General features: G+C 38.4%; 1 protein-coding gene across 2 annotated transcripts in view; it reads right to left on the bottom strand.

Moving 5' to 3' along the window:
- The window catches only part of RELN (reelin), a 494,116-nt gene that overhangs the window by 49,811 nt on the left and 423,210 nt on the right, over window positions 1-21,095 (bottom strand). For both annotated transcript variants that reach the window (XM_057732969.1, XM_057732970.1), the window contains exons 39-46: window positions 20,016-20,187; window positions 19,812-19,914; window positions 17,709-17,938; window positions 11,969-12,189; window positions 10,090-10,237; window positions 7,561-7,819; window positions 6,454-6,703; window positions 2,779-2,947 (exon numbers count right to left, since the gene is read on the bottom strand). In XM_057732969.1, coding sequence (XP_057588952.1) covers window positions 2,779-2,947; window positions 6,454-6,703; window positions 7,561-7,819; window positions 10,090-10,237; window positions 11,969-12,189; window positions 17,709-17,938; window positions 19,812-19,914; window positions 20,016-20,187 — 1,552 coding nt within the window. The remainder of the gene's footprint in view (window positions 1-2,778; window positions 2,948-6,453; window positions 6,704-7,560; window positions 7,820-10,089; window positions 10,238-11,968; window positions 12,190-17,708; window positions 17,939-19,811; window positions 19,915-20,015; window positions 20,188-21,095) is intronic.

The following is a 21,095-nucleotide window of genomic DNA, read 5'->3' as shown; positions in this document are numbered from 1 at the left end:
TTATCAGTTCTTTCTTTGAAATGTCCTGTGATATCTGCCTCATCCCCCTCATGTTAGCTGTAGCCCAGACCCTTGTTACTTCGTGCACAGTCATTACCACAAGTAAGAGAAAGCCTTTGTCTTTCTCTTACTTGAGTCTCTCTGTTCTCCCAATTTGTCTTCTTGGGAGAGTATTCTCAGCTCAAAATTCACCATAGTTCATTTTCCCCACAAGTCTAAACTCCTTTGCTTTAATGCTTACTACAAGTTAACTGGACTCTACTAACAAACAACTTCCCACAGCTTCCAGATATGAGCTCCCCCTTTAACCAGCAACCTCTGTGCTTCTTGCAGGCTCACATGCCCTGTTCACACTATTCTCCTAATTTATGATGTTCTTTTCCTTACCCATCTAAGTCCTAGCCATCCTTTCAGGCCAGGACCCATCTTTTCCATGAAACACTCTCTAACTCTGGCATTCAACACTGTCTCCCATCTGTCAATACCTACAGCATTTCCAGCCCATTCCTCAGTGAAGCTCTAAATGATATGCACACATATTATTTTTAAGTTGTTTACTTTCCATAATCAGATTTTAACCTCCTCCAGGGCAGGAACTTAAGACATTAGGCGTAATGTCCTACCATTACCGCAACAAAGAGTCGCCCCCACTTGCCACAACTAGAGAAAGCCCAGGTGCAGCAACGAAGATCCGACTTAGCCAATAAAATTAATTAATTAATTAAAAAAAAAGCAGCTGGATATAAAAGCAGATATAGTGTAGATATGCTAACTTGAGTTTGAGGCAAAGTGCTCTGAGTCTGGCACATTGTTTTAATGACCTTCGGCATACGGCAGAGCATGATGAGAAGCGGGTCTGGCTTGGGCTCCATCCATGCACGTTTCTACCCAAAGGGCCTTGTTCTAAAGCAGTGTTGCCTTTAACACCATTGTACAACATGAGCTTTGAGGGTAATAAAATAAACTGCATATTTTCAATATAGATGAAAAGATGCTTATCAGGTTTTTCAAACATCATTTGAAAGGGTCAACATTTTTATGGGTATGTGCAAGAGACAAAAGATAGATTAAAAGATGAGGATTAATTATTTTTCTTGAGTAAAAGACTCAAGGGTATAATGACTAGCTGGAGTATATCTTAGAATGTCGTTTATTTGCAAAATGCTACCAAGTAGCTGGGTAATAATTCACAGAAATTCATAATGACTTAAAAGACTACCGCCTTAATGGAGTTTTTTTTTTTCTATTTTACTTATTAAGATTGCCTTAATAATTCATGCATGGCAATACCTTTAACGAGCAACAAAATCTCACGTATCTCATTTAAACTTGGCAACTCTGCTGATAGTTAATATAGTCTCGTACCCCTGAGCCAGCAATTGTAGAGGAGCCCTAGGCTGTTAGTAACTGAAACCATCCTGTTTATGGTAATCCCAGGAAAAGTTATGCCCTAGATGAATGGCTGAATTTGATGATCATTTGCTGGGAAGATTTATTCGTTCTTCATTTGTGGGGAGGCAAGAGAACAATAATGAGCCCAAACTATAATTCCTGTTCCACAGGCTGCATCGGTTGCTTTGCTTCTTTCTTAAAGGCAGCAGCTGATTACCATCTTCTACTTAGATGGTGAAAAGAGAGAGAGGATGTAACACTATCCCACTAGGCAAGGTGAATTCTCTGCTTTATTCAAACAGGAGTACAAATACACAGAAGTTTTTTTTTTTTCTGTCTTCAGAGTTTATTTTCATTAAATCAATTTAGTTAAATCAAAGTCACCTTCCACACTTTTAATCTTCATCATTCTTTTAGGCTTCTGCTCCAAGCAAGCAGGTACACAGGGACAAGTGCCCAGAGGGACATGGGATAAATGAGTTCTAACACTGACACCAGAGATCACAGGACTCCTGGGAATGATTCTTCCAACCTTGTAGCCAGCTAATCCCATTCCTGTTCTCCTTTGTTACTGCCCAAGATGTAACTATCTCTGGTATACAGTCTCAATCCTGTAGTTCTCTTTGCATCCTCTTCCCTGACCCCATCTTCCATTGTCCTTTCCTTTGAAAACTTTCCCACTGCAGCCTCCTGTTCAGTCTTCACATCTTGATTGAATGTTCCCTCAACCCCTTTGAATGAATGGTTACAGCTGACTTCTCTCTCTCTCTTTTCCTCCCTGCTCACCTTTACGACACAGATAGTTTAGACTCAACTTCTCTACCAACGTCTACCAGGCAGTTTTATTAAGCCACTGTCATTTCTTAAAGACATCATGAAGGAACATTTACAATTGTTTTTCACATAAAAGAATGCACCAGATGATAATTCTCAAGGTACTGTTCAAAATAACATTTCAAAAGCGGACAGTAATTTTAACACACATTTAAGTGCTACATCCGTTTATATGATACCCCTCACTGCTATATTTACAGTAGTCTGACTGACAGAAAGTAGACTCCATTTAAATCCATTAAGACTTGTTCTTGGCATAGCGTCTTAAGTTGGAGAAGCTCACTGACCTGGCCACTGTTTTCTGTCATATGCCATTTACAAAAATATTATAGCTAAAAGTCAGAAAGGCCTGGATTTAGGGAAAATGTAGAACAATGTCACCACAAAAACTGGTTTCTTTTTCACATATTAAGATGACCTTAATAATGCATGCATGGCAATACCATCAACAAGTAACAAAATCTCCTGTGACTCATTTAAACTTGTCGTGCTGAAATCAGACCTGCCAAATTATATCACATTTGGATTCATTACGTGCAGAAACATCCATACCTGGTGTAAGGCGGGAGAGGCAAAGTAATTCTGGTCCACTTGTTGAAAGTATCTGACACCAGGATCCGCTGCAGGTGATAGCGACTGCATTCAACATTGGTAGGCAGGCAGTCCCTGACCAATGGGTGCCAGGACAACCCAAGATCTACTGAGTATTCCAACTCAATAGCTGAAACAGGAAGCATTATTCTGGTTAGAAATACATATCTGCAGATCCAGAAACCATAATTACTTATGTTTTCACATGTTTTAATTTCAATCAAATGTCCATTTGATTTTCCCCTATATATATTTCCTGGTTTTATTTTTCCCTCTGTATATTACTAGTGATTACTTTCAACTTTCCATATTAAAATAAATTTTCTTTTAAGGAAATATGGTCAGGTGAACCATAAAGTAAATTTTCCTGTATCACTTCTTATATTGAGAAATTTTCAGAACAATTATAACAGAACTATTGCTTCATATGCAGTTAAAGCAATAATGGTTATAATTTATATATTTATTATTTAATCTAATAGTTACAGGATATATATTGTATAAATACATTCTATAAATTAGGTATAATTTATGTATTATAATAACTTTAATATATTTTGTCTGTTTAAAAGTTCACATACAAATACAGAAAATAGTAATCATATGTTATAATGATTAGTTTTTAAAGAGTTAAAAACATTAAGACGACTTCTCAAAATTTAACCATTCTATAGGGATCCTGACCAACTTATGCCAAATTTTCTCTGGTATAGGCGAAACTCCTAAGAAATTGAAAAATCTCTTTTGTTTATATATCCTGCTTTGCTGTGTGATGGAGTATACTGGGAAATCAGAGAAGTATAAACAGGTAGCCAAAGGCCATGCAATTCATGCCAAAGCAGGCAGTCAGGCTGTGGGTCTATGGAAAGAGATTTCTTTCTTTCCTTTCTCTTCTTCCAAAATATTCAACCCATACCCTATGTTTTATATTTCTTTTTCTGGTCCCTTCTTAAGAACTTTATAAACTACTTCAGCCCACACCTCTCTATTGAAACTGCCTTCTCAAAGACCATGATTCTCAGTCTTGGCTGCCCACTGAAATCACCTGCGTACCTTCAGAAACTACTGATGCCAGAGTCCCACCTGCAGAGACTGTGATTTCACTCTGTGGGGCAGGCCAAGGTGTTGGGAACTTTAAAGTTGGCCAGGGGATTCTCCTGTGCAGCCAGCACGGGACCACTCACGGCTCTAAAACTCCTGGTGGCTGTTTCTAGTTAAATACAATGGCCTGTTTCAGTCTTCATTGTTCTTGTCCTCCCTGCAGCTGTGGACATTATTGAATACTCCCTGGTTCCTGAAACTTTCCTTTCTTTTGGAGGACATTATTCTGAATCTCCTGTCTTACTTCCCTCTGACTCCTATGCTAACTAGCCCAACTACGGGCATCTTTTCAGACTCCAATTCTGGCCTTCTATTCTACATGTATCCTCCTTGGGCTTCAAATATTATCTCTGTGCCCAAATCTCCCAATTTTACGTCTCAAAATTGATTTTATTCATTCAGCAAATGTTTATTGAGCCTGGCATTGTCCTGGATGCTGGTGTACTGTGGTGCACAGTACAGACCAAGTTCCCGCTTTCTACATCGCAAGTCCTCCGCACTAAAGGTATCACCACTTAAAACTATTTTCACCAAACTAAAGAAAAACTCATCATTTTCCCTCATCAATAAACATCTCTTCTTAACTACCAAATTCTACCAGTGACAATGCTTTTGTACTAATTTTCTGGGTTCAAAATTTAGAAATTATTTAGAAATTTTACTCCTTTCTTCTTTACCCTCTATGTTCAACATGTCACTGCTTTTGAGGTTTGCTGCTTCTTTTCTTTTGGTTTGCAGTGTCTCATACTAGTTTCATCCATTCCCTTTCTCTTCATGCCATGTAGTTCCGGATTTCATCACTTCCTACAGAGATAACCACTGACACTTCTTTGCTGGGATTCTTCTCTACCCATCTTCATTGGCTCCTGGGCTAATCTCCCTAAAACCCGCCATGCCACTCCCCTGCACCTGTGCCTTCTTATTCATGACCTTGTCAAGCACCAATTCCTGTGCCTGCCTTTTAATGCTCTTCTTAATTTGCTGCCAACTCTGCCTGGCCACCTTCTGCTTTCATTTTTCACTCAGTTCAGTCTTTCTCAAGAGGTTGCCCCAGCCTACAGTAGAAAGTACATCTGACCGGGCAGAGCTTCAGTCCTGGTTCTGCTGCAGGCTGACCATGTCATAACTCACCTCCATGGCCTCTCATTGACTTCCTATGCTAATAAAGGAGTGGGTGTCTAGGACTTTAAAGTGCCTTCCTATTTTCAAAATGAGCACTCTGCTCTCCATTAGAGGCAAATATTGCCTGTGCAGGCTGGTCTTCTCATGGTTTCCCCGTGGACCAGGAGAATCCCAACCTTATGCTGCCAGCCCAGCTTGGGGTGTCCTCTCTTCCCCATTCACCCTTCAAATTCACTCCAACCATCAACGCCCACTAGAGACTCAGCTTCTTTGTGAAATCTTCCCAAACTTCTTGGATTGGCCATCCACTGGTTAGCTCTTCCTCAGCTGAACTCACTATATTCTGCACTAGTACCACTCCACAGAGCACTTGATTTAGTCATTTATCGGACTCACTTTCTGAAGCATCCTCTCAACTAGACTGTACCTAATGAAGACAGGTGTGTACCTTATACTTTTCCAAGTTCCACCTCTACTGACTAGTTTAGTATTGACTGAGTCTGAGGTAGAAAGAGTACTTCTGGGCTTCCTTCTTAGCTCTGTCCATTAAGTTCAGACTAATAGAAATATGAAAAATCTGGATTTTGCAGGACCTTGGAAGTAACCAAGTTTTCCACATTTTGGGTCCCAAGAATCTAAAACAGAACAAAGTCCTTGTGAACATTCTAGTTGGGATCTCTTGGAAGAATAGTGATACAGGCTGGTGAAAGAAGAGAAGGCCCCCAGAATCCTCACAAATCTGCAAATTCCAGTGAAGGGTCCAAGTATGCAAATATGTCAGTTTTTATTGCTCCTAAGATAGGCTCATGTGTGTGTGTATATGTGTGTGTGTGTGTGTGTGTGTGTGTGTGTGTAAGGTATGCACAACCTAGAAGACGCAAACTGGTCACAATCAGAGTGGCTTAGAATATGCTATGACCCACAGTGGCAGAAAGTATCAGACAAAATAGGAACAACAAAATTTCATGATTCCTGGGAGCTGGAAAGGAGACAATAACTAGACTAATCTAAAGCCCTATGAATTTAAATTAAATGTAAAATACAAATATCATGGGTAAATCCTATTGCTTATTCTGACATTCTCTTCATGATGAGAACCCTTTATTCTGTAAATACAATACTTAAAAAATCTGGATTTATAAAAAGAGATAAATTGGGGGTTATTGTTTATAAAAATAAGAAGTCTTCATGGACATACACTGAAAAATAAGCTCACATTCTGAGGCTTTAAAAAATAAACTTCTAAAACTCAATTTACACACAACATTTTCAAGAATGCAATTACGGTTTGACTGAAAGTGCCCTTGTGTTTTAGTGACAGACTTCCTGGAGGGGTAGCACAGTCCTTTGACACAGGCAGCCTTGCATGCCCGTTTACTCGTCTGTCCCTCTACCTGCGAAGGGAATACTCACCATAACAAGAGTCTGTGACTGAGCAGGAGGCGGCAAAATCTATCTGCAGGAATGACTCCTCATTCACAGCAATGTCCGTGGTGACCACATAACGGGTGCTGGCCTTTTCGATGAAGACCAGGGCATCACCAGTAGAGCCACACACAGGCATCTTGGTGCCTCCGGGATGAAGCAGCCATTTCCTACTATCCAGAGTTGTGAAATCATCCTCCAGGACTGTATTACCAGAAATATTTCCTCCAATAAGAATCTGGAATATATTTTTTAAAAAACAACTTTTCAATTTGGTTTCGAGACAGGAGGACATTCCGTCCCTTTCGTTTGTTTTTACGTGTCAGATTGCTCAGAACTGGTATTCTACAGCAAGCACAATGTTAGGGCACCTCCCGAATGCTCCTGTTTATGTGGTCTGCTTGCCCATCCGGCAAGAAGCTACAGAAACAAATGGAAAGACTGACAAAACCATTCACAGCCTTCATGGGCAAAACTGTGCCTTTGGAAACTACGTGTACCCAAGCTGGGAACACAATATTTGGCTTACGTGTGATTATTTCCCATGCACAATTTCTATTTAAGGACAGTTGTGCCCTTAGGCATTTCAGTTCCAATTCTTTGCATGGACTCTACCGTTTGTTAACAGGTCCTTTCAGTTCTATTCGATATGCGTTTTATTATGTATGAAGATTCTTTAGAACTGTCCATAAGGATGTTAGGGAGATCTATTTATTTTTTCTTCAAAGGCTAGGAAAGAGGATTTGGGAACTACTGCATGTGCCACCAATGCTAATTTGCACATTTTCCTTTTCAGAGAATTACAGCCTCATATCACGCTTGATAAAGTCCCTCTATCCATATGGCAGAATCCTCTATGAGCAGGACCTGGGCCTTCTGTTGCGCCGTTTATTTTTATAGGCTCAGGCCGCTGAAGGAACAGAGAATGAAAGGAAGCTAAATGCCATGTCTAATCTAGCTGTGTGCCCTTGGGTAAGTCACCCAACTGTGGGTCCTGGGCTTCCTCTATTGAGCGAGGGGCTGGACTAACTGCTTTCAAAAGCCATATGTAGCTCAACTGACAACATTATAATAGATCATCCTGAAGGCACTGACCTGGTCGATAACCCAGGGACTGTAGAAGTGCCCATTTTCAGATGGCTGCCACCAGCGCAGGCGCGTAGAAGCAGAACGGGCTTTCAAAGGTATCTCCAGGGCAATGTACCTGCCCACGTTGCTGGAGTTGCTGAAAAGGAACTCCTGGAGGAGACTCCACGAGAGGCCACCACTGAGAGAATACTGCAGAAGCACAGGTTGGCTCCTGGGGTCTGGAACACCTTTACCACATCCCAGTCTCACGAAGAACTGCACAAATCTGACACGAGTAACATTTACTGTAGACTTTTACTTTGGTGAAAACTCACAGCATCGACAAAAGACAAGCGCCCAGGGCCGTGGGGGAATGCATCGCTTTAATGAATAAGATGATCTGATGAGCATCCAAAGCCTGACTTCCCTTTTTAATGTGAAAGGGAGTTAATAAAATGTGAAGTCCGAGAAGGCTATCCTGTGCCCATACTGATATTTGGTACCTCTCCATGGGGGAGAGCCCGAGGGGGTGAGGGCTCACTGCACCCTCTGGCTATTCTGTAAGGAGATGGCAGGGGTCCAACGGCTGTCCAAGTTTGGGAGTGTGTATTGCTGTCTATTCAAGATAAATCTGTATCCTTGTCCTTAGTACCTGAAACTGGGAGAATGTAATCAATGTAGTTTATGCCATTGATTGGCAAAACCATCCATTCCCTGGTGTTACCAGTAATTATTCAGCTCTCATACGGTTGGTTTTGTGAGGCACGTTTAAATTCACCCGTTGTAGCACCTCTTTGTGAGAGGCCAGGCAGCTTTCGGAAGAGGTGGGTCAAGCCTGCGCCTCTTTTCTGTCTCTCGTGCTGAGGGCAGGGGAGCATGAGTGTGAGGTGGTGGTGATGGTGGGCTGTGCCAGGCGCGGACGCTTGCTGGGTCTGGGATGGATGATACTGGCCACGGAGAACTGTGGCAGTCAGCCAGTGGCAGCCTTCCCAGCCGGCAGGGAGGCGGACAGAGTGGCAGCAACCAGCTGGGGTGCCAGTGAAAACCAGCTCACATGTTATCTTTGGCAGGCGAGCTGCTGGTGCCTGGTCCGGCCGCTGTGCTAGCTGGTAATGCAGAATAAGTTTCATATGCAACCCAACACACATACCCAATTATGAATGCATGTCAAACATATGAAATATATTGGGGCTCGTAATAAAAGTTATCAGTTCCACACATAAAATCATGCATTCTTCATGGGTTCCTCCCCTCCCCCATCTCCACTAACTGGGCATTCATTTACCTCATGACCCTGAGAAAATTGGGATTTTACATGGAGCATTTTGAGGTCAATATATGTAAATCCTACACAGCATGCTACTGAGATGAGATAAATAATGGAGCGTTTAACATTGGATTAATGAAAAAAGAAAAAAACACATGGTTAGTGCCTTGTGAAGTTTATATCTATAAAAACAATAATTTACAGAGAAACACTTTTAGCATATTGTCTACTTGTATTGGGAAAATGTTTACATTAATTTATAGATAAACAATGTCAGAATTATTTGGAAAAATCTAATAATTTCTAAATTAGAGAACTAAGCTGCCAATGATAAATCTTACATAAAAAAGCAGCAAATTAAACCACATGCATTAAAACAGGAGGGAGATAAATAAAATCTTGCTTTCTATAACTGTAAAATTATTATCTCATAGATAGAATTGTATTTTCTATGAAGCATGATCAAATTTATAATTCAATAAATGAAAGACAGGAGAAAGAAGAGGATAAATATGTTAAAATGTATTTTAAGATACTCTGAAATGTTTCAAAAGATGAAACATGATTTCTTTGTTCACTTGCAAAAATAGGTCAGGGTTCCATTTTACACATGTTAAACTGTATTTTTTATTTTACTGGCTAAGTTTTTGGCTCATCAAATGATCAAGGGATACACATCTTGACAGGACATAATCCTCTGAGCCAGTTTAAAATGTTTGTTTCTGAGTGACTGTGCTCAATTTAGAAAATGAGTGCTTCGAATGTTAAGAGCAAATCATTGGAAAGAAATGCTTATAAACAAAATGGCTACACTTTAGATGTTCTTAACTTAAATTGTTAATGGATATAAAATTAATTGCAAATAATTTGTGGATCTACTGTATCTCAATTAAGCTTCCTCCTAAGCATGGTGAATAATTTCTACACAGTCCAAGTGCTAATGAAAAGTATTCTGTAGAAGATGGATAAAGAAGATGCAGCATTTATGTGCTTGACGTTCAAGTGAGTTAAACATTGTCATTTCCTGGTTACCACCTTGTAGAAGACCAGGTATTAACTTTTGTCTGTTTAGCTGTGTTTCATTTCTGATCCAGTTATTGTACAAATCTCTCTCAGTTTCAGAATGGAAATTATGTAAAATGTGTCTTAATGGAGTTTTTGACAAGAGAGAAGCTCAGCATTTCCAGTGGAAGGCCTTTTCCTTGAGATCTCCGCTTCTTTCTGATTTGATTACGTTCTGCTACCTTACATTACAAGGTGGTTCTTCAACAGCATTTAAAAATGATTACCTAGCATGTGATAAATCCAGATCTCGTGTCATCAACACGCGTAAGCCATCTTCATTGAAAAAGAGGTTGTTTCCACTGGAAAGGATTCCACACTTTCGAGATGGCTTTCCGCCACTCATTAATAGGAATCTATCAGATTCTAGCTGACCTGAAAAAAAGTGGAAAATGTGGTTTACCTAGGACCCTAAATATAGTCATTTTTTTAAAAAGACTATGATAAGTGCTTTGTGTAGTTTTAAAATATGAAGTCATAAATATTGAAGTCATACATTTGGGGGATAAGAGGCCTCTTCAACATTTTAGCTTGTTTGAATTATTTAACATTGGCTATATCATTTGTGTCCACGTGGCAGAGGGAAGAGGTCTTTTCCTGAGTATCTACGGTCCAGCCAAATTGTTCCCTCCTTTCTGCTCCTCTACACTGCAAAAAAAGACACTGGCTAGTCAGAGTGGTGCAGCCCAAAATTAAAGAAGGGTAATGAGACTTTTCCACTGGCCTCTTCTCTGTGTCTTTTCTACTGAGAGGACAGTATCAGGCCAGTGTTATACAATATTTAAAAAAACACAGGTTTTTTGTTTTTGTTTTTGTTTTTCAGCAAAAGACAAAGTGATAGGTAAGAAGTTTATTTAGAGATTTATTTAGAGAGAAACACACTACGCAGAAAGAGTGTGGGCCGTCTCAGAAGGGGATGAAAGGCTAAAAAACAGTTTTAATGGGAGAAATTTCAGTGTAATTTAATATTTCCTGTTAAATACTGTCTTTCAAAACCAGCTCGCCAATCTCTTCAGATAGTCACCTTAGAACTAATTTACTTTTTTGATTGTGGTAAAATGTACATAACATAAAATTTACCATTTTAAAGTGAACAACTTAATGGCCTTTAGTACTTTCACAATGCTGTGCAACCACCACTGCTACCTAGCTCCAGAATTTTTCACCACCCGTAAAGGAAACTTTGTACCTGTTAAGCAGTCAGTCCCCATTTCCCCCTCATCCAGCCCTTGGCAACCACTAATCTTCTTTCTGTCTCTATGGATTTGCCTATTTTGAGTGTTTCATAAAAATAGAATCATATGACATGTGGCCTTTTGTGTCTGACTTCTTTCACTTAGCATAATGTTTTCAAGGTTCATCTATGTTGCAGTACGTATCAGTATTTCATTCCTTTTTCTGACTGAACAATATTCCATTGTATTGATATATGTAAACCTAATTCTAAAATGCACCTTAAAACCATAGATATATTACAAAAATTTTACAGGTAACTTGGGAAAAAGAAAAAAAATCTTTTAATCTCACTATCCTAACATAGATAGCTATTACGTTTAAGACTTTCTCTTATGAGAATGTTTTTCCAGTTTTATCACAGTGCATATCCAATGGATACATAATTAATTGTAAATAATTTCAATCATTATAGCACATACTTTTTTTATGCTGACGCATATCTTCATACATAATGACATTAGATTCTAGGTATAACTAAGGTACAGAAAGTAACAAAAGGCTGCATAATGAGTTGGTGATAAAGCAAAGACAAGAATTTATATTTCTGGAGACTTGCTCCTTCCACCCAAGATTAACCCTTTATAGACATTTTCCAAAATTATCATTGATCATAAGTTACACATGATACAAAAAGTAGCGAAAATAGCCTTTAGTTTTTCTCAATTACGGTCTTGTTCACTCTCACTGACAATTGTTTCAAAAATGGAACTCTATGAAATTCAGAACTAAATGAAGGCTTGGGTAGTCCCAAATGTAATGCTAAATAATGAAATATTAGAGTGGAACTTAATGATTACTTCCATATTACAAATTGTGCTTAATCTGTAAGTTCTTTCATAAAGTAACATAGATTTTGTAAGAAAAGATTACCTTCAAAGTCATCCTTGAGGAAATCAGGATTTTTGGTGCTTATTTTACAGGTTGGACCTGAGTAGCCAGGGTCACATATACACTTGGTTCCATTGATACAACTCCCGTGTCCATTACACATCTCTTCACACTGGGGGCCGATATAGACATTATCAATGGCCCATGTCACTGGCTGAGAGCCAGCAGGATAAAATCCTTGGTACCATCTGAAACGCACAGATCTGGAAAACAGATACAAGTGTTTCAAAATCTAGTCAACAGAACAACATGCCTTCAAAGTAAGCGCATCTGATCAATGAGCAGTGGGCAGTTACTACCTCTGTACCAGATTCAAAAAGTAGAATACATGAGTCAACATTTCAGTACCACAAACTCCATTCCTCAGTCTCCAGGATTTTGCCAACAATGTTCCTGCTTTCTATAAGCCCTTCCCAATCCTATCACTATGTCAAAATTCCACCTGAGTTTCTACCTTTTTAAATATTGACTTTCTTGGTGAGGCTTTTTCCATTAAATAGTATCTATGCTCTGCATAACTAATCTTTTTTTTTAATGGAGGCAAAATTCACATGATATAAAAGTAATAATTAATCATTTAAAGTGTACAATTTGGTGGTGTTTAGTACATCCACAGTGTTAGCCAACCAACACCTCTATCAAGTTCCAAGACATTTTCATCACCCCAAAGGAAACCCCGTGCCCATTAAGCAGTCACTCTTGATTGCCCTCTACACCAAGCCTCTGGCAACCACTAATCTGCTTCCTGTCTCTGTGAATTTACCTATTCTGGATATTCCATATAAATGGAATTACCCTATGTGACCTTCACTGTCTGGCTTTAATCACTTATCACAATGTTTTCAGGGTTCATCCATGCTGTAGCAAGTATCAGAATTTCATTCTTTTTTATGACTGAATAACATTCTATTGTATGGCTATATCAACTTTATCCATTTGTCAATTGATGAACATTTGTTTGTTTCCATCTTTTGGCTTCTATGAAGAGTGCTTCTATGAATATTCATGTACAAGTATTTGCTTGAATACCTGTTTTTAATTTGGGGGGTAGAATGGTAGGGGATTTGCTGGGTCATATGGTAAATAACTCATCCTTTAATTTCTCTCTCGTCCATAATTTTGATGGAATTTCCATTATTATAGTTGTCACAGCTGGAGGTATTTAAAAATTAAAAGCACACCTATTTTCTTCATTTGCCATGCCCATACCTCTTTCTTTTTTGCACCCTGTCATGGTGCCCAGTATAGCGTTTCATATATAGCAGGTGCTCAATTAATGTTTCTTAAACATCATTAGTTGTGGAAAGCCTTAAGAGCCAAACTAGGGTGTTCTGGATTTTATCCTTCTGGCAACAGAGAATCCCAAATGATTATTTTAAAGAGAGCCCCCAAAAATATAATAAATAAATGAATAAAATGAAAAAAAAAATAGAGCAGTGACAAAGTCAGATTTATTTTTAGTTAAGTCTCATTTCTTAATTTCTTTTGAAATGAAAGATAATTTTCCTTTTTATTTGTAAGACAACTGTCCTATTATATTATTGATAAGTTAGCTCCTTAGAAATAATCTACATATTTAGGTAGCAGGCCAGAAATAGCTGAATATATTTTACTATGTACAAAACTCAGTTCAAATAAGATAGACTTTATTTCAGAGGAGCTAGATATAGACATGGCATGTACACTCATTTTTGTACCCTGTGAATCTGTCTGATTTTCAATTATATAGAAACCAAATTCAGAATAATTTTTCATTTGAGAAACAGAAATTAGAAGTTAGTATCAGAAGCATTTATTAGACTTCTAAAGTTTAGTATATAGTAAAGCAGATGGAGCCAAGTTCCCACATATAATTTTAACCCTAATTTCAATGTTTATATCAAGACTCCAACTATATTAAGCTGCCCCCAAAATGCCAGTTCATAATTAAATTTTATTTTCAAACACTTGTCAGAGTTTAGTCTTGGCAAGACTTCCTACCTTTTGAACTTTCAGACTGCTGAGCTGAGGGAAACGGCTGGAGTTTTCCTTTGAACAAAAGCCTACATGGATTTTTTTGAACTTATTTATTCAAACGTTCTGAATACAAATGAACCACCTTGGCTGGATATTTATTATTGTTCACCTGTCTTGACACAGAAACTGCAAGCACTATGATAAATGGGCTGAAGGGTCTGGTTTCACTGTGGTTCCCTGGCTGCTGAAATCTTATTTTGAGAATTCCTCACTGCCACCCTCCCTGGTGAATGTCAGCATCTGTTCTCCCAAGCCAGTGGTATTCAAAAGGATCTGTTTTTTAAACGTAAACTTAAAATTTCAAGCACACTGCAGTGCTTTCATTAAATAGGGGTTTTGGTTGACTCATTATGAAACTGCATAAAGCAAAAGCAATTAGGAACTTTTAAAGACAAAAAGACTCTAAACGAAAAAGACACGACTGATGTGAATAAAATTTGTTGGAAGCTCAGTACTTATGCTTCAAATGTGAATTGACTATATGCAAAGGCAAAAACAGCCATTTCTGCACCTGAAACATTTAGTATAGTTTTTTGGTACCTAGGGTTCTGTGAGCGCACAGAAAAGGGCAATTGAAACATGGGTAATATATTTTTTTAGCATCTAGCACTTGTGCCATTATTATGTACCATGCTGAATACAAACCAAGGAATGGTTCACTGAGCTGGAGAAAATTTGACTTTTGCCTTCCAGCAATTCACGCCTGTGTGGGTTTTAAGAAGAGTGCTAATTGTTTTCCTGAAACAAGGACTAGACAACACTTCTAAGGCAAATTCTTCTCTTTGCAGAAAGAGCTGAAGGCAGTTTGAAAGGTAGGTTTATATCCCTGTGAGAGTGGGCCTGTCTCCTTAACAGATTTACTTTCTTCTCACAGAAATGAAAATCACATGGCATACAAATAACATGATGGTTTAAATTCTTTACCTTTATAATTAGAGGAGGGGTATTTTAAGCTGATACCCAATACCAGTAGGTAAAAATATAGACATCTGCATTTCCTCTCCGTCACATTATATTGCCATGCCTTATGTGTAAGCACAGCCGGGTGGACAAAGCCAACTTGTAGCGATGTAGGCTCCATGACCCTGGAGCAGTATCCTGGGGTGGGTACCTTCCTTCACTACCTCGGGTCGGCAGTGACTGGATTTCACATGCTTTTAAATTGAATCATTTTCATGTGGGAACTTGTGGAAGCAAGTCTCAGTTGTTAAGACAATCTGAAATCAGACAATCTGAAAGCATGGCTTTCACCCTATCTTTAGGGTTATTTTCTGTTTAACCTAATTCTTAGCTGAGCAACTAGAAGAAATCAGCAGTCCCCTAAAGAGAAAACCTGGAGCTTTTCAGCAGTACCATAATGATCATGGTATTGGTCATAGGTGCCGAAATGATTGGCTATCCAGCCATTTTCCCCTGCCTGCACTGCCCGTAAGCACAGATTTTTGGCATCCATGTTTCTGTTGCAACACTTGACCTTCTGTTGTAGCTGACTGGCTCAGATTTTCTTTTCTAGAAATGTAGAATTAAGAGTTCTGGAAAACAAGAGCCGGAGTTTGCTGAGTGATGTGAATATTAACATGATAAAAAAGATCACAAACTCCTTTTGCTGATGTCCTCACACCTCCTGAGTGGAGCCCATGCCCTTCCCCAGGAGATTTCTAATAAGATCTTCCACTTGTTTGGTAAGCCTCTTTATATGTCTTGCAACATATGATTTTTTTTTTAAGAAAATTTTTGAGATACAATTGACATACGATAAACTACATATATTTAAAGTGTACAGTTTGATATTTTTTTCTTAGTAATGTATATATGGCAATCCCAATCTCCCAATTCATCTTCCCCTCCCTTGCTTTCCCCATTTGGTGTCCATATGTTTGTTCTCTACATCTGTGTCTCTATTTCTGCCTTGCAAACCGGTTCTATATTCCACATATGTGTGTTAATACATGATATTTGTTTTTCTGACTCACTCCACTCTGTATGACAGTCTCCCGGTTCATCCATGTCTCTACAAATGTCCCAATTGTGTTCCTTTTTACAGCTGAGTAATATTCCATTGTACATATGCACCATATCTTCTTTATCCATTCATCCGTTGATGGACATTTAGGTTGCTTCCATGTCCTGGCTATTGTAAATAGTGCTGCAATGAACACTGGGGTGCATGTGTCTTTTTGAATTATGGTTTTCTCTGGGTATATGCCTAGTAGTGGGATTGCTGGGTCCTATGGTAACTCTATTTTTAGTTTTGCAAGGAACCTCCGTACTGTTCTCCATAGTGGCTGTATCAATTTACATTCCCACCAACAGTGCAAGAGGGTTCCCATTTCTCCACACCCTCTCCAGCATTTACTGTTTGTGGGTTTTCTGATGATGCCCATTCTAACCGGTGTGAGGTGATACCTCATTGTAGTTTTGATTTGCATTTCTCTAATAATTAGGCAACATATGCTCTTAAGTAACACAACTGATTTTGGATAAAAAATTTTTCCTGAGCTATTTCCCCCTGCCCAATTCTTCTATAGACAAGTTCACACTACACCCTCGAACACCCCAATAGCAGCTTTCTGGTTGTGTTGGCTGAGTCATCAGCTCTATCTAGTCCTATGGTCTTCAGAGACTCTCCTTGCCTCCTCAGCTATCACTTCTAATGAATCTTGAGGACATTTTGCTTGGTAATGCTTATTTTTTAAAAATAGATTTTCTAACAGAATAATTAGAATATCCTGGTGTAAAGGTAAGAATTAATAAATGACATACTTGATAACACAAAATATTAGAGTCCTTAGCACAAAAATTTTGTTGATGATATGATGAGGAGTGAATAAATTTATGTTCAAAGAGAATGAAGACTTTTGAAGATCCACTTTCACCCTTTAGGAAAAGTGTTAGGTATTAGTAGTTTTGCTTAAAGTCTCAAGACTTCTAGTTATGCTGAGTTTCACATTGGGAATGTAAATCTATCTCCATCTTGAAAGTATGGTATTAATATTTTCTTCTTTGACATACCCTGAAAGAGTAAGTTCTTTATTCTGAGAGAAAAAGACAAATTCTGAGGCAGACTGCTTTGCTGACTTCCTCTCTTTGTTCACTTATATTATTAGTTTTATTTTTTGAACTATACTTTTCATTTCATTTCTATTGGAATTGAAGTCCTTTATCTCCAAATAGCTTTTCAACAGAAGAGTCAAATACATGTAACAAGAATGCTGAGAGAGGTTGAAAAAGTAGAAATGCCTGGGGGAAGACTGCTAACAAATTTTTTTTTATGAGACACCTGGAATATTCTAAGGGCTTCCATCCTCCATACATGCCCTCTCCTTGCACGAAAGACACAGGTAGATGTTTGAAAGTCAAAATTCTAACTGCATTTATATTGTGAGGTGGGGGGCAGGAGGAGGACAGATTACAACACTAGGGGAAACCCATATTTCTGTTGCTTCCTAATAAGACCCATGGATATATGAAGCCCAGGGTGGGGAGCCCCCCAAGGTGTGCTCTTTTAAATCTATCTTCAAACTATGAATTAGTAGTTTGTCAGCTCAGTGTCCTATGTTTTGAACATCCACCGATCTGCTTTCTGTGGAGAACTGAGGAAGAAACATAAGGTGGAAACTTCCCCAATAAAGTGGCCAGTCAACTATGACATCCCAGGGAAAACTGTGAAATGATAAAAACATGATGCAGAGCAGCAGGTCCTTACCCACAAAGGTGCAGCTTCCCAAAGTGCACGACCTCCCTCCTCCAGCCCTGGGTGGTCCCTGCATAGTAGGTGCTGCTCGGGTGGTGCTCAGTGGAGCACAAGGAACTGACGTGGCCGCTGCTATGGTAGCAGAGGGGGAGCAGCAGGTGCCAGGTCGCCCCAAAGTCCCTGGAAAATTCCAGTCTGACCGGATCAGCAGAGGAGCTATCAGTGGAGCATCCGACATTGATCTTGGTGAAAAAAAAAATGATACAAATTACCTCAGAGCAACAAGCCTTGAAACGATTCACCACTTCATTATTTTCTTGAGAGTCCATTTTCCTGGGAACTGTCTTGCTGAAATATTTAACACCATGAAATTCTGTTTTGCCTGAGTAATATTGCATATTACTTTTAAATAATACTTTTTCATAAAGAACCTCAATGGGCCTCATGAAAAATTTATTTTCCCTCATTTTATAAAAAGCTAGGAAGTGGGTAAAGCAGATGCTGGCATGGAATTCCAAATTTTACCTTTAGCCCACTTTCGTTGCCAAGCCAAGCAAATTGTAATGAAAAGACTGTTTCCCTAATTCTAACCATTAGGTTTTTCTCAGACTGCTGGATGGATAGAAGTACTTTTCTTCTTGTGACACCTTCAAATAATACCCAAAGTTTTGCACGTGGAGAATCTTTAGTATGTTTTCAATATTAAAACAGAATGAAATACAATTATTGTCAGTATTTCCCTGGCATAGGGAGAACATTCTCAGAAATACCTTTTTAACCATCAGGGAAATAACCACTCCATTCCTTTCTCATGCTTTCAAGTGAATTAAACTAAAACTTAAATAAATGCATGTGATTCTTTCTAGGAAAGAATTTTTCCCTCTTCCACTGGGGTTAACATTTTCTTGCTGTCATAGCAACCAGATATATTTATATAATTTTTGTTGTTGTTGTTGGAACTTACTCCTCTTACATTCTGAAGAGTAAACTATTGACATTTGATAAACTTTTCAGCTATAGGCATTTGTCTCTACCTAGATTCTTTTGTTAACAGAAACCCTGAAAGGGCCACAGTGGTTACTGTTTATTAACATTTAAGGCATGTTAGAAAAATATAACAGAAGGTTATATAAGTAACTTAAAATAAAATTAGAAAATAAAACAGAAGCTTAAAATAGAGAATAATTTCTCCACTAGGGCATTATCTGGTCTCTGACTTTAAGATGAAAGAAACAACTCTAATTCAAAGGATGCAGACAGTTAATCCAGAGCAAATAGTCAAAAATTTTGTTAATGAAATTAGGCACTGTCCAATGGCTGGTATAGATTTCAGCTATGAAACAAGTATCTCCAGAAGTTAATGGGAATTCTCTGGCAGTCCAGTGCTTAGGACTCCATGCTTCCACTGCAGGGAGCATGGGTTCGATCCCTGGCTGGAGAACTAAGATCTTGTATGCCGCGTGGTGCAGCCAAAAAAAAAAAAAAAAAAGTAATACTATTGAACCCTAGCACAATGTACCTTTGGTTCTGTTAATTTTATCTAAGTTTTTGAAATATATAAAAGTTTTTCTTTCATACTTATTAGTTTGCTGTCTTGAAAAATACGAGTCCACAAATATTAATGAAATACACAGAAATTAAGAATTAAGAAACATTGTAGTATTATTTTTTTCTGTAAAATTCATGACACCATGATAAATATTATATAAATGTGCTAGAATGGTATAGTTACATTGACCTTGGTCCTAAGTAACACATAAAAATTTTGAATATAATAATACTAGAATAGTATGGTTCTTTTCATTTTTATAATGTTTGAAATAATTTATTTCGACAATTTCCCATTGTAGTAGATGAATGTCATAAATAAAGGACCAAAATTCAGAAATAAACGTTAGTAGGACAATTGGTTCTGCTAATAAAAGTGAATTATGGTGTAAAACGTTTTTTGTCCTTGCACAAAAATGGAAAGTCATAATGCATGAAATCATTTGAGATTTTCCTCCTCTTTCCTAACTTTTGTTCAAGATAAAACTTAAAGCACCCCCAAAATAATAAATAAATAAAATTAAAAAAAAAAACTTAAAGCATTTCTGATAGAACAAAGTCAAGTACCTCAAATTGTATGATGGTGTTCTCATTCACATTCAGGTCACGAGTGGTAATGGAATGCTCACCAACTTCATTTGAAACAAACACCATAGCCGAATCTTCCTCGCTGTTATACAAGAAAACAACAAGGAAGCCATTTAGGCAAAAGCTCATCATGATCTGTACAGCGCAGGGGTTTTACTTTTAACTTCTCAATTAAATACTTACGGTGCTCCTTTGGAAGAATATGGACAATAAAGACCAATGTTACCACCAGGATAGAAAAACCAATTGTCTTCTCTTGGCCCAAAGTCAAAAGTATCCAGAAGCATCACAGGGTTGTTTAAATTATTTCCATCAATGATGAAGTCATCAACAATCCAGATTTCTTCTTTCTTACCTAAGGCATTTTTGGATAAAGCAAGTTTTTTCAATGGTGAAAATCAGATGGACATTTTTGCTCATTGGAAGAAAGTAAAGGACAAAACGATCTCAGTAACAACCGGTTTAAACATATGCCTTCTAGACGAAGAAGCACAAACTATGTAACAGTGTGTTCACAGTGATTCAAGTGTGAAAAAATTAAGCATTCAATCATACTGAATTGACATTGCATGGAACAGCCTCCCTAATTTCAGACGGCTGCTAAGAGTCTGCTGCCCTTCCCGTCACAGCGGTGCTATAGTGCTATGGGCCCTCCACCAGCAAGAGTGGGCCCTGAGTTATGCCTTCATGGTTTAGGGGAATCTGTAGGATGCCTGAATCCGTGAGGATGGGTGGTCAGCCTGTGGATTTAGAACTGAGTTATACTAACTAGTCTATTCATGGAGTAACTCAGGACTTTTTAAAGTCCACCCAAGACTTAGAATCATGCTTCCTTCAGGCTGAAGGACCATGGCCATTATAACACTGGCTTGATGTGCAAATTTATTTAGGTGTTAAGAACTATACGGAAGAAAATACTCTGCTATATAATACTTTATTTTTCCCTCAATGCTTTTCAAAACTTGTATGTTTGAAGATACGTGGGAACATACAGAAAACTAGGGAAATCACTGCTTAGGTTGTCATAGAATTTGATTCAGCAACTTAGGCAGGTGTTTAAGGAAGATACTGGTTGGCTAAAAAGTTCATTTGAGTTTTTCTGTAACATCTTATGGAAAAACACGAACGAACTTTTGGCCAACCCAATATTACTGAGTAGATAAGAAGAGGAAGCCCAGTGCTTTTGTAAAGCACTGCTTGGACTTAACTGGAAACAAGGTGATAAGACCATGCCAAGCAGAAACAACAGGATCCCCAGGGCTG

The sequence above is a fragment of the Hippopotamus amphibius genome, chromosome 4 (genome assembly GCF_030028045.1).
Source record: "Hippopotamus amphibius kiboko isolate mHipAmp2 chromosome 4, mHipAmp2.hap2, whole genome shotgun sequence".
In the NCBI taxonomy this organism is placed as follows: Eukaryota; Metazoa; Chordata; class Mammalia; order Artiodactyla; family Hippopotamidae; genus Hippopotamus; species Hippopotamus amphibius.
This window is presented reverse-complemented; position numbering and strand designations above follow the sequence as displayed.